The 19,165-nt window shown below is 37.4% G+C and overlaps 1 protein-coding gene across 6 annotated transcripts in view; it reads right to left on the bottom strand.

Annotated features, from left to right (window-relative positions):
* OXR1 (oxidation resistance 1) overlaps positions 1-19,165 on the bottom strand; it is a 441,010-nt gene that overhangs the window by 339,063 nt on the left and 82,782 nt on the right. For all 6 annotated transcript variants that reach the window (XM_004771324.3, XM_004771326.3, XM_045078042.1 and 3 more), the window contains one exon: positions 15,221-15,385. In XM_004771324.3, coding sequence (XP_004771381.1) covers positions 15,221-15,243 — 23 coding nt within the window. In that variant the 5' untranslated portion in view covers positions 15,244-15,385. The remainder of the gene's footprint in view (positions 1-15,220; positions 15,386-19,165) is intronic.

Raw genomic sequence — 19,165 nt, 5'->3', positions numbered from 1 at the left:
CTGTCAGTTCCTTAAGAAATTAAATACAGAGTTACCAATATGACCCAGCAATTCGGTCCTAATTATATGCCATGACAAATGAAAATAATGTTCATACAAAAACTGGTACATGTATGATTGTAGCAGCATTATCTACATTAACCAAAATGTGGAAACAACCCAAGTGTCCATCAACTGATGAGGGGATAAATAATGTATATCTATTTATATAAGAATATTCACTATATCCACATAGAGTATATCTGTTTGATAGAATATTATTTGGAATGATTTGGAATAATGAAAAGAAATGGAGTACTGATGCCTGCTACAACATGGATAAACCTTAAAACCATTATGTGACGTGAAAGAAGCCAGTTACAAAAGATGATATATCATATGATGCCATTTATATGAAATGTCTAAAACAGGAAGATTTACAAAGTCAAGAAGTGGATTAGTGGTTGCAGGTGGCTAATGAAAAGTTCAAAAGGGAGGGATTGAGGAGTAACTACCAGTGGGAAGGGGGTTTCTTTTGGGGGTGATGAAAATATTCTATTAATCGTGATGACTGCTGCACAATTCTGAATGTACTAAATGTTACTTAACTGTATTTAAAATGAGGGTATTATATGACATATGAAGTCTATTTCAAAACAGTATATAGCATATATATTTTAAAATACCATGAAAACAAGAATGGACAGGAATGGCCTCCAAGACCACATATTCCTGTTCGTTTTAAACATTAAGGAATAAGAATTATTGTTTTTAATTTGTATACCAAAAAACTGGTCCCAAGTTTACATCAGTTGTAAGCCACAGCTAAAAGAAAAAAGCATGATCTTATATGCTGACAATATTCTCCTCCTGGCAAAAATAAAATTAAAAAAAAAAAACAGCTGAAACTGTTAGTTAAATATTATAAGAAAGATTTTCTGCATATCAATTATTCTCAAAGTAATTTTTTTTTTGTAAGCATACTATAAATCTAGACTCCAAGGAGACAATTTCATGCCATCTGTTCTCCTTAAGCTTGCATCAGAATCACCTGGAGGGCTTGGTAAAATGCAGACTGCTGGATCCCAGCCCCAGAATTTCTGATTCAGTAGGATTAGGGTGGAGCCTCTAACATATTCCCAGCTGATGCGGACTCTGACAGTCCCAGGACCACATTTTAAGAACCATTCAGTAGTCTATACTACTTACTATTTAGTTTACTTGTGGTTTTATTTATGATTAATTTCCCCTGATCAGCTCCAAGAGAGCTATACTAAGAAATCAAAACTGCGCTATGAGCAATACAGTAAATCAGAACTGCATAGTAGAAGGACACTTGACAGACAGAAAGCTATTGCACAAGACTGCAGTGTACCAAATGGGCCAACTCTTGAGCTTGAAATATGGCAAGACCTCGGCAGGGCTAGCAGATATAGAATCGGAAGGCCCCAAAGAAAGGCATCAGTAAATCAGACTAATGCCAAAGAACAGGAAAAGAGATCAATAAAGTTTTGCTCCTGGAGGCAATGAGACGACATTCACTAGAGCATTCTAATCAGCCTTCAGTTCCTGAACCACACTCTCAATTCTGTGTGACCCAATGGTACAGGGGTCTCATGTTCCCCTGACACTTTCTTGGGCTGCTGTTTCTGCAGTACAGAAAGCTTGCCTGTGTGACTGAGATGCATGTCCTCATTATTCTAGAGTTATTCCTACAATAACCTGTCCCTACTTAAGATAGACTTGAGTGGGCAGCTTTTCTTGAAAGTCCAATGAACAAATTTCCAAAAAGATCTTAACAAGACAGGGTTGATGGGCTGGTTCTAACAAGATGATGCTTGATATAGATATGTGCTCATTATGGAATTTGAGCTCATATTTGATAACCACATGATAATACTGACAAAAACAAAACAAAAATGAATTTGTCCTGCATTTATAGGAATACAGAGCCAGAAAAAGAACATAAGGATCCCATGCTATACTACACAAACCAAACCTGACATTTGTGTTATTGCCAGATTTTCAATAGAATCAAAGAGAAACTAAGACATGTCCAGAGTAGAGTAGAAGGGTCTGAAAATCATGGAACTGAAGGTTAAAGGAATCAACAGGTTTAATTTGAGAAAATTTAAAGAAAGGGAGATGAGGGGAAGAAGATACAAATTTTATCCAATAATTTTAGTGCTGCCCCAAATAACACCAACTACGAGAAAGAAAAAAAGATTCCACAGTCTAAATCTGGGAGACCCAGATTATTTTATCTTTCTCTTAAATATCTCCTGTATAGATCAGAATATAGAACACTGCCTGACATGTAGTAGATGCTCAATAAATATTTATTGAATGACTCAGCCCAATAAAGAATTTGTAAAGTAACGAAATTAAATAATCTACTGTTTGAACTACCACTTTCCCAAATAACTTGACTGTGGTCTCCCCCACCTTTTCTCATGATACCTTTTAACACATATCATGAAATCAGTGGTCTTCAGAAGACGTTTGGGAAAATGTTATATTAGACATAGCACATATGGATTTGGGTAAAATGAAAAGAAGGCAGTAACTAAAGAAGTCACCGTAGATCCAATGTAAAGAAAAATTTGTAGCAGAGAAACCCAAGATCATAATGGAGGCTAAGAACTCATAGGAAGGGTTTTCAGAAAAGGCTGGGGGCTACTTGTTGGGGTTTCTGTTGATGGAATTCATGGTTTGGGTAATTAATCAAACTAGATAAGTAGTTCCCAGACTCTTTAATTTTATAGAACCATAAATATGAAAATTAAAAGTGGAGTCTTCAAAAAAAATGAAGACTTTTGAGCTAAACACTTCTGCTTTTATCAATCGGGGATAATAATTATCATTTATTATCACCTTCATCTCATGAAAGACTATTCTAATACCAAGTAATCATGCAGTTCATCATTTCAGGCTAAAGAAAGAAATTTAGCAAAATCAGAGCAATATTATCTTTTTCTCTTTTTCTTTTTTCCTTTTATTTTGTAATGGGATGCTTTGCCACTGACTGGCCTTTGTCCATGAAGCCCTGCTTTGTAACCAATGCCCTATGTGACCTCACAGCTTCCCTCTAGAAAATATTATTTTAGGCACATGTCCTGTCAATGACAGCCAATAATTGATGATGATGAAAAAAGGCAGAAGCAGTTAAAATGGGCACATTTCAGAACACAGACCTGAGGAAATTTCTCCAAAGTGTAAAAAAATCAATAGTACAGAATAGGAACAGGGCTATTTTATTTTCTTAAACACAGAAAAGTTCCTACCTCAGCTCAAATGAGCCATAGCTCTAATTTAGAGTTGAAGATATATCCACAAAACTCTTCAGTGTTCAGTAACAAATGTCTGCATACTTTAGACACAGAATAACCCTATAACAGTTGAATCACTTCATCTCCTGTTACCATGTAGGGGTTTTTTTTGTTTGTTTGTTTGTTTTTTTAACCCAAATCTTCCCACCTATTCTATAAATACACTCCCCATTACAATGCCTGGCTGGAGAGTCAGACCACGTGCTCTGGTCTGGTGAATTCAGCCATTCATCAGTGCACAGCATCCTTGAGTGTCAGGTGCCAACAACATGTGGGATGACCTCATCCCTGTTTTAGCAGGTGGCCGTCAAGGCGCATTCTAACTCGGAAGCTGAGGTTTCACTTATCTCATCACACATCTTCTGGTAACAGCTATAACTCAATGCTTACCTTCAATCGACCATATTTACAACTTGCCAAATATAATAAGCATTTTATATGTCTGTTTTATTCTCCAAATGCCAAATTTGGAAAAAATATGGAGGGATATCAAGAAAATTCTCACTTCAAGAAAACGACTTTCTCTTACTCAGCTTGTAAGAACCTAAAAGTAATAAACATAATGAATGCTCTCACCATGCAAGCAAATGCCTTTTAAATCCTTTCATATCATCATCCTTACAGTTACTTCAAATATCTAGCCAGTTTGCCCAAAAAACACTGAAAAGAAAAAGAGAGACAGTAGCAAACCTTAGAGACTCTTAAGTGTAGAGAAGAAACAGAGGTTGCTGGAGGGGTGGTGGGTGGTAGATGGGGTAAGAGGGTGATGGATATTGAGGGGAGCACTTGTCGTAAGGAGCACTGGGTGTTGTACTTAAGTGATAAAGCACTAAACTCTATACCTGAAACTAATATTATCCTGTATGTTAACTAACTGGAATTTAAATACACTTGAAAAAGAAAAAAAAATTAAAAGAATAATACGGATTTGAAGGGGATCATCAAAATTTCAGTGAGCCTGATGTTATGCACATTCTGTATCTGAATGCAATTTTATGATATTATACAAACCTCAGGGGAAAGGTCTAAATGAGAATGCACCCAAGGACACCACTTAGTTTGAATTTCAACTTTTTCTGTCATCGCCATGAAGGCACTTTGTATCAGTTATCTAAAACCAAAGAGTAGTTAACTTCATCTAATTTCTTTGTCAAATGTTGGCATAAAACCAATTTTCGATTACAGCAGGAGTCTGCGAAGCTAGTGTGCATAAAGCTGAAAAACCATCTGGAACAATAATAGCCCTCCTACATGAAATTTATCAGTCAGAAAAGATGGTGAATGTCTCAGAACTTCAGCCTTCTACCACAAGCTCTCAGCAGCAGCAGGGAGCCCTGGTGCACTGGCTCCGGCAGGGGAGGGTTTGCAGTCCCCGCTGCTCTGAATACTAACTTAGCACTGACGTTATAAATTCAAGCACCATTTTATCTAAGCAGACCGAGATGAAAGGAAAATCTTCACTTCCGTTCAACTTGGTATCTATAATTAATAGTTTCATCTCACCAAATATCAGTGACGTGACCTCTGCAAATGGGAATGTGAGAGCATTTTGACTTTCCAAATTCTGGGGAATCAAAACACATCCAAAGGCTCAAGGCTACTTTTTATGAAATATAAATAGTCTTATTACTTAGGAGGAGCCTTAACAAACAGCACTGAGCAATGAGCCAATTTTGCCCATAACAAAAAATGAGTTTGCTGAATCGCCAGGAGGAAAACTGTAATGTTATCCGATAAAGAACATGTACTTATTAAGAAGAGAAAAAAATGCATAAATGTTAAACATGACTAAAAATAAATAGCAGGAGAGAAGTCATTATAACCCTATAGAGGGAATTCCTGGACCACATATGGTAATGACACCTCCAGGAAGAAGGAGGGATTAGCCACGCCTCCTTACATAGACAGGGCTTGCCCACATCTAGTAAAATAATATTATTATATGCTTCTGAGACCATTTTATCCCACTGTAGGTAATCAAGTCATTTGTAAGCTTTCTCAATCACTAAATCCACAACTCCACAGTCCAAAGGGAGGTGGCAGATATCCATGGATGATTCCTTCTCTGATCTGGATCATGTACCACTGACAATTAGTATCTTGGATTAGAGCCAGTTGAAAAATTCCCAGTCCACTGAAAGTTCCAGACTTTCTGATTTTGCAATTCACACACACACACACACACACACACACACACAAGAGGAATGGGATCAAGGTTGTATTTCCAATTTTTATTTTGCCAGGTGAAGATATAAAGAGAAATAACCTAACTTCTATCTATAATCAGTGCCATAAAGCAAACCATATTTTATCACAAAAAGTGTAGAAAGGTAACAGTCTTCGAATAAAGGTGAATTTCTTTTCCAAGGAAGGACACATGGAAATGTTATGGCAGTGTTCTCTCTAGCACCCATGTGAGCACTTGGACAGATACTCTATGTCATCTGGTTCCTCACTGAAACTACACACACATTAAACAACAGTGTAGAGGAGACACTTCACTGATTAATGTACTTTTATGTTTATATATTGGAATTAGCCTTAAAGTTTATGATGGTGAGAGATTTAAAAAAATAAGTGAACTATAAGTTGGATAATGGATAATATATTTTCAATTTCCACAATTTACAAAAACGTTCACTGATCTCTAAAACTCCTTAACATAATATAGAATATTTCTATTGATAAAATATCCTTTATATCATGTCCCTAATTATTCAGATGTATCAGATTTGTTGAATCTTTTTAAATGGATGATAATGAGACACAGGCTGTATTAATGAAAAAGGTTTCTCATTTACTTTTTTTCTTTCAATATTACAATGTATTACAGTACATTCTTTCCTATTAATCATCTGCTGAGTGTTTATATTAAGAATACAGTATGAATTGTTTTCATAAAATTTGAAGATCACAGAGAACTCCTTTCGAAACAGATATAAGATCAAGAAATAAGATCAACATGCAATTCTTGCCATTACTAAATTTCTCTAAATTTACATTTTAGATAAATTTTCTCCTGTAAAATGGTCAGTGAGGGCAAAGTTTCCTATCGCATTTAGAATATAATCCTGTCTTTCTAATGATCTACATGTCCCCCTCTACCTCTACAAGCTCAGGTCCTGGCATTCTCCCTTCTACTGGTTCTTTCTATCAAACCAGCTTCCTTGGTGTTTCCTCAAACACAGCAGGTACATTTCAGTCTCAGAGCCTTTGTCCTTCCTGTTTTTCTGCCTGAAATGGTTTTCTGCTGAGACTTGTATGGCTTATTTCCTCTCTGCTTAAATGTCACCCTGCTCAAGAAGCATTCTTGGCCACTTCCCCACTCCCCTTTTTATTCTGCTGGGTTATTCTTCAAAATAAATTTATCACTTTCTGGTATTCTAAAACGTATTTGCTTATCTGTTTATATCTGTCTTCAACCCTAGAATGTAAGCTTAATGAAAGGAGGGACTTCCATTGCATTCATCATTCTATCCTATCCACAGCATTGCAAACTACACATTGTAGGTGCTGAAAAGTGTGTGCTGAATGAAGACATGAATGAATATAAATGCAAGAAAACATTTTCTAATTTACATAAAAATGTACTGCTAGTCTAGATAAAACTAAACTATACTACTCCACCTCTTTAACTGCATAGGAATTACTTTTAAAGTCCTATAAAACTTATAATAAACCTATTCTTTAAAAAAAAGAACATAAAACCAAGTATAAATAAATACATATAATCCTTTTAGTGACCACCCAATTGAGAACAAATAAAAAATAAAACCCAATAAGCAAACAAACAAAAAAAGATAATGGGAACATATATACCAGGATGAAATGGTCCCTGAAAATTTTATGCACCAACAGCAAATGATGTTTAAGATTACAAATATAATTTTGATCATGCTGAAAATATCATACCTTAGTCTACATAACTTTTAATAATTAGAATTATCTTGTAGACCATTCACTGGCCTTTATCTTAATTATTCAAGTCCAAAAAGGGCTAATGTTTAGTAACTCTAGACTTTAAGGGTTGAAATGAACTGCCCAGGTTTATGTTAAATCTTCTACAGTCGAAGGAAATATTGCTTTAAGCATTTATTGGAGTTCTTTCATAAGAAAGTATATTATAATCCCCCGGAGAATGACGAAAAGACCTATTTCAAAGCAAGTTTATAGACCTGGATGACATTCAAAAGGAAAATGCTACGGTCCATCATCAATCCCTGAAGAGTACTTGACTTTGGTGTTTATACATTTTTCCAGTACAGACTGTGAATTAGTGATAATCAATCACCTGTTTCTAATGACTTGTGACCAGTGGCAAGCCTGGGAAGGAGGGCTGGTCAAGGTTACAGGTGTAGGCTCTGGCCACAGAAGAGAGTAGAACTAACTGGTCTCTGTGGGAATTGAAACTGCAAACCCAAATTCATTAACTCTACAAGAAAATAGACTCCTCTAAGCTGTCCAAAATTTACCGATTTTCTTCAAAATGTGATTTGTGTCTAGTTGGCACAAATGTTTAAGAACAGTGATAAAATATTCTGTCTTACTAATTATCTGATTATTCAAGGAGAAATAATTTGAGGTTGCTACATGGAGAAAAATATCCAGAAGGTTTCCTATAAAAGTTTAATTTTTAAAAAGCCATTACTAAAGGCACATAGCTCAAAGCCAGATATGAGCAAGGATGCTAAAAATATAATGTGCTTACTTCAAGTGTCAAGCCCAAATCAAAATAGGATTGTGTTAATAATGAAGGGATTTCTACTTGAAAAGGCATATTATGACTACAAAGATGTACTAAAATTTTTCAGAATTTGGTAAACTGACTTTCATCACCACACTTAAAGTATTATGTGATTTTGAAGACATGTTTTTATTCCTCTTGAATTTTCATTTTTGGCTATTTTATTCTTTCCCCTTCTCCTGAGTCATCTGCTCTTCATACTGTCCTATAGTCAATTACTCTTCTGTGTTCTGGATCTGCTCCTTTACCGGCTGAACATCCCCTCACACGAGGATCCTTAAATTTAAGGCTTGCAAACCCATTCTCTCTTTCCAGCCCCTTAATATAACAGTCATTCATTCAACATGCACTTACATTCTGGAAAACACAGTATTTCGCCACCTAAGTTCTTCCTATCGCTCAGAAAACCTCATCTTTCAGTTAGAAACACTAGCTTTATATTTATGTCTAAACTTCTCTCTCTCACTCTCTCCCCATAACAGACTGTTGACAATTCTGCCTTTTACCCTCTACTAAACAACACAGGGTAAAAAATGGCCCTTTGCAATCTCTCTACTTATCCATATTTCTCTCGCTGTGAGTTCTGAGCCCTTCAGAAAGAGAGAGATCAAGCCTCTACCTCCTCTGCCACTGCAAATGTTGCCCCTGAGGGCCTGCCACTTAACAGTGTAAATAGGAAAAGTACTTTGCAGAATCACGGTTAAAGCAACCTTTGAGAAAAGATTCTGACTTTTCCCCTGTCTTTGGTATAAACAGACTGCTTCTGTCTCTCCAGAATCTTGTTTTCCTCCTAAATACCTCCTAAATTCCGGTGCCGAAGAATGGTATAGGAGGATTCACTTTTTCTTTTATTCACTAAAGAACTTAAATAAAAATATTATAATGTGAATATTCTGACAAAGAAAAGTATCTACACTTCTAATTTTGCATCTTTCTCATTTCTAGAGTTCTAACACACTATTACTTTTGGATAAAGAAGATAAGTCAAATTAGTTTTCACCCCCTATTAGCATTACTGTAATTGCCAGCATTCACAATAATATTTTATACTATAATTATATTTAATAGAGATCATTTACCACCACTAAATTTAGTCAATACATCAATAACTTACATAACTCAGACTTTACTATATTTCCAAACTATGGACATCCATGATGGAATGAGTGATTTGTTGACTTTTAATAAAATTCTATTAATCAGCTATAAGTAAATACTTCCTTGATTAGCACATCTTCAGTATTTATAAGGAACTAAATCTGGTAAAATAGCTAGTGTACAAGACAGGTCCTTTCCTAAAGTAAAAAAAAAAAAAAAGATGAGTTGATAAGACACTTTCTCAGAAACACCTATTTTCTCCCTAGCCTTGATGTCTGCAATCCAGAGAGCTACAACATAGGGCCTCACCAGGGATCTGAATGACAGTACCTTGTGACCCACCAGTAGTCATTAATTCTCCTCACAAGAGAAATACTTACAATAGCAAAAAGTGAAAATTAGAAAAGGTACAATCCAAATGAGTGAAATAAATAATGCTACTCCCACAGAGTGTGACCCAGCCTTTACACAGGATTCTATTGCTCCAGAGCCATCAGAGAGAGGACCACAGAAATTACACAGTGACAATGGAAGATGGGAAAACACCATCCATGGCTTGAGTTCAGTTTGGCAAAACTTTGTGAGTATAAGTAGAAAAGAATATGTCTCAGCATTTATAACTGTGGCTTTCTACGTATCGTAAGATTTTGGTCTTTTTTTTTTTTTTTTAACTGCTGCTTTACATTTTTTTGATAGTGTTTGACTCTTCATAATTAGCCATATTCCTTTATTTTTAGAAGTAAATACAAGAGACATATTTGTACTCCTGAATAATAAACCATTTCTTCCCTTATAGGAGAAACAAATAGCCATTTTGTTTCCCCCAATATCCTGGACATACCTTTTACTTATTTTTATATATTTCTTTTAAAGATTAATTTGTTTGTTTTAGAGAGAGGGAGAGAGCATGGGGGAAGGGGCAGAGGGAAAGAGAGAATCCTGGAGCAGACTTCCCGCTGAGCATGGAGCCTGACACGGGGCTTGATTCCACCACCCCAAGATCACGACCGGAGTCAAAACCATGAGTCGGCAGCTCAACAGACTGAGCCGCTGAGGTACCCCACCCTGAAAGTACCTTTTAGAGCACTTACTACATTAAGTCAGTTATTTGATTACTTAGTCTTCTTGGCTAAGAGATGAGTTCCTATAAGAAGAGTCATTACTTCCCATTAAGATAGCATCCCTGTAGTGAGCCCAGGACACAGAATATTACGGACGCTCAATAGACTGTGACTGGTTACTTGGCCTCTTACTTTCATTCATCCAATGTCTTCTTTTTCCCTGGCTCTAGTTCAATGACCTTCACCTCTCTCAGGTGTGAGTGTTTAAGACGCAGTGAACAAAAGCTGAAATGCGCCCAGGCATCACAACGAAAATGATTTGGTGTCAAGAAGATGGCAGCTGGCAAAACCAGTTAGGACACCATTAGGCTCCCCCTCTGAACGCTGGCTGACAGCAGTACGGTGACGCTAGTAAATGCGAGCTGAGGGTGTACAGGGCCAGGGGGAGGAGAAAGTACGTGACTTAGCAGCAGAGGGTCTCTATGAGATGGACAGCGGGAAGAGTCATTTTAGTTGAATTACAGCAAAACGCCGGTATCTCTCTGTTGTGCTTCCTCTGTATCATGAGGAAAACCTGACAATTTCTAGCCTGTCACATGACAAGTGGAACTAAGATTCATACTTCGTCCTTTAGGTAGCTCACCTTATGTAATGTTGAAGGTTCACCTTAGTTTCAGATGGCAACAAGCTCTTCACCTCCTCTAGGAAATGAAGGCGCTCACCCACTACCTCCACACTCTACCCTCAATACTATTCCAATGTCTGACAGGGTTCCCAGGTCCAGACACTCACTTCCTTCCAAGAGAAGCCCCAGGATATCTATAATTGAGGAAATTAAGGGAAGCATTCTGGTTGAAAATGGGAACAATGGGCGCCTGGGTGGCTCAGTGGGTTAAGCCGCTGCCTTCGGCTCAGGTCATGATCTTAGGGTCCTGGGATCGAGCCCCACATCAGGCTCTCTGCTCAGCGGGGAGCCTGCTTCCTCCTCTCTCTCTCTGCCTGCTTCTCTGCCTACTTGTGATCTCTGTCTATCAAATAAATAAATAAAATCTTTAAAAAAAAAAAATGGGAACAAGGGCACTCACCGTGAAGCCACATGCACACAGAAAGGGTCTCGCTTTACCAGATAGTGTTCATTTTATATGGGTAGCTTGGTGGTTAGGGGTACCAACTGGCTGGCTGCGTCTATTGCCTAACTCTGCCACTTACTGGTTGTGTCGTATTGGGCAACTTCCTACTGAAGTTTGTTGTCTAAATTCTCCCCTTGTGGAAATGTGAATAGCAATACTACGTTGCTAATAAGGTTGTGTGGAGTATGGTAAGTATGTTAAAAACCACAAAGTGTCTAAAAAAGTGTCTGGTACAAGGTAAATGCCACATAAATGTTCACTCTTGGTAATATTTACTTAGCTTTCATGTCAGAAAAATTGAATCTTTTCAAACATTATATAAATATGCACATATACATTATATATACAAGCATTATGTATATTACATATAATCTTATCAAAATATTAAAACACAGGTTGAAGATGGTCATCAGGGAAGAAGCACTAAAAGTCCTTTCAAGTACCCCTTGGTATTATACCATTTCCGTCTTTGTTCTATAGAAATAGCACTCTTTTTCAACTCTCTCTGCTTCCTCATGTCTCCTGCTAATTACCTCTGCTACCAGCAACAATTCTTTCCCTCAGATCATAGCCTGGAATCTGTCACCTGTTCACAGATGTCTGCAATGATTCTGCACATCCGTTGGTCTCTATCTCAACCAAAGTCAATCATTGCCTCCATCTGGTAATTATTTACTGAACAGGAAGATTCATGAAACATCTGTTGTATGTTACCATGTGATTCTTATAATCAATTCTTACCAGTCTCCTTACCTGATTCACACTGCTCAGTTTCCTAGAAATTTGGGCATTTCCTAGATTGTATTTCTTTTTGATATTCACTATGAAAAGGCCAGGCTATTTCACTTTTTTTTTCAAATACCATACCCATAACTACTAGAGCAAGGAAATTTCTTTTAATATGTAAAAAAAAAGATAATTTTCCTATACTAGGTATTTAGAAGCTGGGAGGATTGCTTGGATAGTTGTTAACATGAATTTCTAAATTCTTCAGTTCTATGTAGGGCCCCCTTTCCAGTAAGCCTCAGAGTCAACTTTTTCAAATCAACACATGAATATGGTTAGAAAAATACAATGTCATAGTAAGTAGACCAAACGGTTCAGAGTCCAGTGGGTTTTGACAATAAACTCTGCTAACATTAATGAGATAGCCAAACGGAGGGGAGTCTGGCAAAAGTGGAACTCAAAAGACTCACAGAGATCAAGACTGACAGGGTTACTTGAATTCCCAGACGTGAAGAAGCCGCCCTGAGAAACAGATGGGAGCATCTGGCAGATACATCCTTACCGACAGACAGATCCCGCCAGGTGTTCCCTGTCCCTATCTGGATTTCCTTAAACACTGGAAGCACGGAACGCTCCCTGCGATGATTATGCGACCATCAGCCAGTCCTCCGACTCAGAGTCCTATGGAGTTTTCCACAACAGTTAACAGAATGCACTGGTGGGGCCAAATCAAGCATTTCTTGCAGTTAAAAGTTATATCTCTTATTTTAAATTAATAATCTGTCAAACCAGTTTCTTTTCCAATGTCGGTATTTTCATGTCTTAGTTTCTGAATTTCGCAACAGAGAGCCAGACCACGGACTATAATAATTTTACCAAGTTAATGTCATTACAGCCAAACTCTACACTGTTGTATAATGCAGTAACACTGGTAAAAGAAATTAAGAGCTTTCTGCATGGAAATCTAATGGGGAACGTTAGTTGTGGCCAGAATTAAGGATACAACTGGATGAATTATTTCTGTAAAATTTGTACCTGCAAGACTGAAAGAATTCTAACAAATTTCATATATGAATTCTGTAAGCATCGAAAAAAATTTTTAGAATGAAAGTATTAATCTGCCTTTGATTTACCTATTTTACATTTCTTCACCCATCTGCACAGCATCAATATATAGAACAGCTACTAAATTCTAAGTGCTGTGCTAGACAACTGGGCTTAGTGGAGTTTACTGTGTTTTGAATGGCCCTAACATCCCATTGAAAGGATGGCTTTTGACCGACCTATTGTATCACATCCAGTCAGATGTTAACTGAGATACATACCACCAACAGGTTCAAATGTTTGCCCTGTCCCGATTCTGGGAGCCAGGCCACCCACACCCTGTCTTAAGATATGACAATCATACCTGCGTTTTAATTTCCTCCACCCTCACCTGCTTCTTGTTTGTCCCGTCTCCCCATTCTCCTCCTCCTCATTCTCCTTCCTGTCTCCCCCCTTCATCTTTTTCTTTCTTCCTTGGCATGCAGCCCACTTTCCAAGATTCATCTCCAACACATGCATTTGCCAGGGGTATAGTTTCTTTAAATAAATGTGTCCTTAATATCTTCCAGGGGCTTGGGGGCACCTGGATGGCTCAGCTGGTTAAGCATCTGTCTTTGGCTCCGATCATGATCCTGGGATCCTGGGATCAAGCCCCATGTTGGGCTCCCTGCTCATTGGGAAGTCTGCTTCTTCCTCTCCCTCTGCTCTTCCCCACCCCATCCCCTGCTTGTGCTCTCTCTCTCTCAAATAAATAAATAAAATCCTTTTTAAAAAAGTATCTTCCAAGGGGGGCCTGGTTGGCTCAGTCGGTTGAGTGTCTGCCTTCAGCTCAGGTCATGATCCCAGGGTTCTGGGATCCAGCCCCACAAAGGCTCCCTGCTCAGCGGGAAGCCTGCTTCTCTCCCACCCACTGCTCATGCTTGATCTCTCTCTGGGTCTGAAGGGGTTCGCATATTCTACGGAATTCTTTTTCTTATCTTAATAATGATTTTATTTTAATAACATGTTTTACAGTAATATTTAATAATTTTTTTTATTTTTACAGAATATATTTTAGCATCTTTAATTCATTTCTTTTTTTTTTCTTTTTTCAAACTGAGATCCTTTGTGCCCAGTGGGAATCCAAGGATATGTATTTTAGGGAGTCCATAAAAACTGGGTCCTTTGGAAACCCTATTCTACATCTAGACACATAATTTTACCCTTTGCCCTAAAGAAATTTCTTACTTAACTAAAAATAAATAGATGGAGCTAAGCGGCAAAAACCAGTCTCTCAAGCTATCTATATTTCCAGCACAAACCAAAGACAAGGATGGGATAGGCTCCAATGAAAATGGGCAAGATTACCAGGTCTTTCTTATATTTACATATTTATATATTTATATTTGTATATTTACATATGTTCAGCTCTTTATATTTATTAAAAAAAAATCCAAAGTCCTAAAATATGGCTTCCAATTCGTCCCCACTAGTATTGCTCTTGGTTGCCATAGAAAAGTTGTTAATTATATGTCAAAAAAATCTTCATACTTCTTATTATAAATTACAAACAGCATTTAAACATGAACTGGAAGTCAAGGATTATTCAGAATGTCAGCTATTTAAAGATATGAATCTACAAGGGAGACTTCTCTTCCATATTAGAGTTCTGTTCAGTATAGTCTGGGTAGATCTGCTGAAAGAGGAAGTCTAAAGAAAGTAATGATGAGAAAATACCCATCCAATTCTTACAGCTTCCCTTACAGCCTGTTATTCCTGTAGCTGGGATTGTAACAGTAGCTAGGACCACTGAATGAGTGTATAATTCCCACTTATCTCTCCAGTAGGATGTCTGGAAAGAAAGGCACAGGATGTCACCTCTCATCCTATGAAATTATGGATTCACCAAAGGCTTGAACCCTTTCCAGAGTGCCCAGATACCACAGTGTTGAAAGAGCTAAAGTTTAAATTCTAGGTAGCTTTCCTTACCTTAATCCAGGACACCAATTTCTGGAAACCAGACTTTTAAAGTTCTTTTTCTGCTCCAGTTCTGACAGGACAACTTTCGCACAAAATATGGCTTGAGGATAATGCATGCATTCAGATTAGGTTAGGAGGAGATTCACTTACCACGATAAATTAGATACAGACATTGCAGCAATTTATGGAGGAGTCTTGTGGAGCAGTCTTCTCTAGGTTTCAGAACAGGGAATGAGTAGGTCGAGTAGATAAGACCACTGGGAATTGGACTTTTAGCTTTGTTGCTGGAATGATGCACTTACAGTCTGAAATAACCTATAAAGAAAAGAAATAAAATATCTATAGAACACAGTCTATATGACTTTTTATAAATATATTTCATCCAGGTCAATAGTTTGGTCATGGTATAAGACATAGACAAATATATTTTTCATAAAATATAAGACATATTATAAACCAAAGATAAAATTAAGTCAACCATATGATAAGCTGAATGCTTTACCTTTAAAATAAGTGTAAAGAGCAATACAATGTTCATCCCCTGAAGCACAGAATACAGGGAAAGAACAGAATGTGTTTTTAGATGCACCAATTTTTTTCTCCATATGGCCAATCAGTTGTGCTCTAAGTTAGTTTTATATACTTATGCTAAAAAGATCAAAACAAAGATCCTAATTGGCCATAGTATGCATCTTTAAAAAAAGCTCCTTGGCACAAATTAGTATCATGTCCAAAGCTGTAACAAAAAAATCATTCACTACTACTTCTGAGCAAAGCAAATCTACATTGAGTAACATGCGGAGGAAAGCCAGTATGTATTTACCTAACCTTTTCACATATATTTTATGAGCATCCACTCTGTACTGTGTCCCATGATCTTGAACCAATTTTTTTTATTAACATATAATGTATTATTAGCCCCAGGGGTACAGGTCAATGAATCGCCGGGTTTACACTTCAAAGCACTCACCGTAGCACAGACCTTCCCCAACATCCATAACCCCACCAACCTCTCCCTACACCCCTCCCCCCCCCATAACCCTGTTTGTTTTGTGAGATTGAGTCTCTTATGGTTTGTCTCCCTCCCAATCCCATCTTGTTTCATTTATTCCTTTCCTACCCCCCAAACCCCCCACGTTGCCTCTCAAGTTCCTCATATCAGGGAGATCATATAATTGTCTTTCTCTGAATAACTTATTTCACTGAACACAATACCCTCTAGTTCCATCCAAGTCATCACAAATGGCAAGATTTCATTTCTTTTGATAGCTGCATAGTATTCATATATATATATATATATATATATATATATATATACACCTATATAAATATAGTATTCCTATATAAATATATATACACACACACACACACCCCACATCTTCTTTATCCATTCATCTGTTGATGGACATCTAGGTTCTTTCTGTAGTTTGGCTATTGTGGACATTGCTGCTATAAACATTCGGGTGCACGTGTCCCTTCAGATCACTACATTTGGATCTTTAGGGTAAATACCCAGTAGTGCGATTGCTGGGTCATAGGGTAGCTCTATTTTCAACTTTTTGAGGAACCTCTATGCTCTTTTTCCAGAGCGGTGCACCAGCTTGCATTCCCACCAACAGTGTAGGAGGGTTCCCCCTTCTCCACATCCTCGCCAGTATCTGTCATTCCCTGACTTGTTAATTTTAGCCATTCTGACTGGTGTGAGGTGGTATCTTATTGTGGTTTTGCTTTGTATTTCCCTGCTGCTGAGTGATGTGGAGCACTTTTTCATGTGCCTGTTGGCCATCTGGATGTCTTCTTTGCAAAAATGTCTGTTCATGTCCTCTGCCCATTTCTTGATTGGATTATTTGTTCTTTGGGTGTTGAGTTTGATAAGTTCTTTATAGATTTTGGATACTAGCCCTTTATCAGATATGTTGTTTGCAAATATCTTTTCCCATTCTGTCAGTTGTCTTTTGGTTTTGTTAACTGTTTCCTTTGCTGTGCAGAAGCTTTTGATCTTAATGAAGTCCCAATATTTCATTTTTGCCCTAGCTTCCCTTGTCTTTGGCGATGGTTGAAGCCAAATTTTGTAGGGTACAACTAATTCCATGATACTCTATTAGGAACTTTAGTTCCGGTCATTAACCATTAACCCAGTACTGTTCAATTAAATATTTATTGAGGATATACTACGTGCACATACACTATCCCAGGTAGAGTTCAGGGGTAAGCATGAATGACATATAAATAAGACATGTTTCTGCCTTCAAAGAATGTTGTATGTAAGAAAGATGATTATAATAAAATGGAGTAAGTTTTCTAACATGTTTACACGGAGTATATAGGAGAAAAAGACGAGCTTTCACCCCAGTCTTAGGGATTTGGAAGGACTTCTCTCTCTCTCTCTCTTTTTTTTTTTTTTTTTTAAGATTTTATTTATTTGACAGAGGGAGAGATCACAAGTAGGCAGAGAGTCAGGCAGGGTGGGGGGGGAGCAGGCCCCCTGCTGAGCAGAGAGCCAATGCAATGTGGGGCTCAATCCCAGGACCCTGAGATCATGACCTGAGCCTAAGGCAGACACTTAACCCACTAAACCATGCAGGCACCCCTGGAAGGATTTCTAAAGAAGATAATGGACCAAACTACTAACATTAGGTTTGGCTGCAAGTTTCAAAACAAGCAACCAAAATATTGAAAAAAAAAAAAAATCCAAACTCAGAGTCGCTTAGAAAAGACCGTTTATTTCTCTCTCCTATAAACAAATCCTGAGTCTTAAGAAGTCCAAGGAAGACACAGCAATTCTATAAACACGTGAGATGGAGACTTCCTTCTTGTCATTTTACCATTCTTGACATGTGGTTCCCCTACATGTTCCAAGTGGCTGCTGAGCTTGAGAATGTCTGTGTTCCAGTTAGCAAGAAGAGGAAAGAAAAGGATGCTTTCTGAAATTTACACATGACATTTCTGCTTGTATTTCATGGGACAGAGCTTACTAACTTGGCCACTCTTATTCTACTGGAGACTGGGAAACGCAGTCATTATTCTAGGCAGCCACAAACCATGGTACCTACTAGAAACCAGGGATAAACGTGGGTATTGGGAGAAAATTAGCATTGTCTGCCATTGTGTTTGTGACTTGGTGACCTTTACCCACAATATTTTATGATTCTGTACCTACTGCAAAGTGACAAACATAGGGCAGATGTGAGGTGCCATCAGTCTGTGGTTTGTTGGTAATTTTACATATTTGATATATAATGTGCTAAACATCCAAACTTCCTCAGTTTTCATAAATCACTCAGAATCAACAAAATATTTTGTGTGCCCTATTATTTACCAGACTCTAAGTATGAAGGGCACAAGACTAACAAAATATGGTCTTTGCACATAAAGAATTTACTTACATAGATGCCATCATGTAAAAAAATAAAATGCACTCTGAAAATTGTTGAGTATATACAAGGACATACGAACAGCTATAGGGGAATAGAGAAAGAACCATAACTCTAATGGATTCTAATTTTAATGGCCCCTGTCTGCCAGTTGAGTAAGCAGCTGTAAGATCGGTATCCTAAACAGTCTCCTTGCATTCCTGAAGAGGTTTTCAAGTCCATTCTGCCCTTGTTAAAACATATGGACTTCCATCTATTAAGGACAGAGGGACTCTGAACTCTGCTCCGAAAATTGGTAACTTCCAACTCTCAAAATCTGTTATTACCTGATTCTTATCAAGGGTTCAATTACCAAAAATGAAAAAAAAAAAAGTATGTGCAATTGTCTGACATAATTCATTCTAGATAATCTTAATTCTTAATTCTATCTTTAGAGAGATATGTATCTGGATATCATTATTTTAATATGTAACCAAATTACCTTTACTGAATTATACTTTGGGGTTTTTCCAAGAGTTTGCATTGAAGGATGTCAATAAAGATAATAATAAATAAGCAAGCAAAATCCATGCCTGTGAAATCAGCTATAAGGTTTAGTGGGCTATTTACTGACATAAAAATGTTGCCCTTATGAGCACTCAAAGCAAAAACGTGCCAAGTTTCAACACTAAGAAAACTATTATTCCAAAATTCTGACTTGCTTTAATCCCATGGGGACATT

The sequence above is a fragment of the Mustela putorius genome, unplaced genomic scaffold, assembly GCF_011764305.1.
Source record: "Mustela putorius furo isolate JIRA1106 unplaced genomic scaffold, ASM1176430v1.1 tig00000228_pilon_pilon_pilon, whole genome shotgun sequence".
NCBI lineage: Eukaryota > Metazoa > Chordata > Mammalia > Carnivora > Mustelidae > Mustela > Mustela putorius.
Note: the sequence above shows the minus strand (reverse complement) of the source record. Positions and strands in the feature narration are given on the sequence as shown.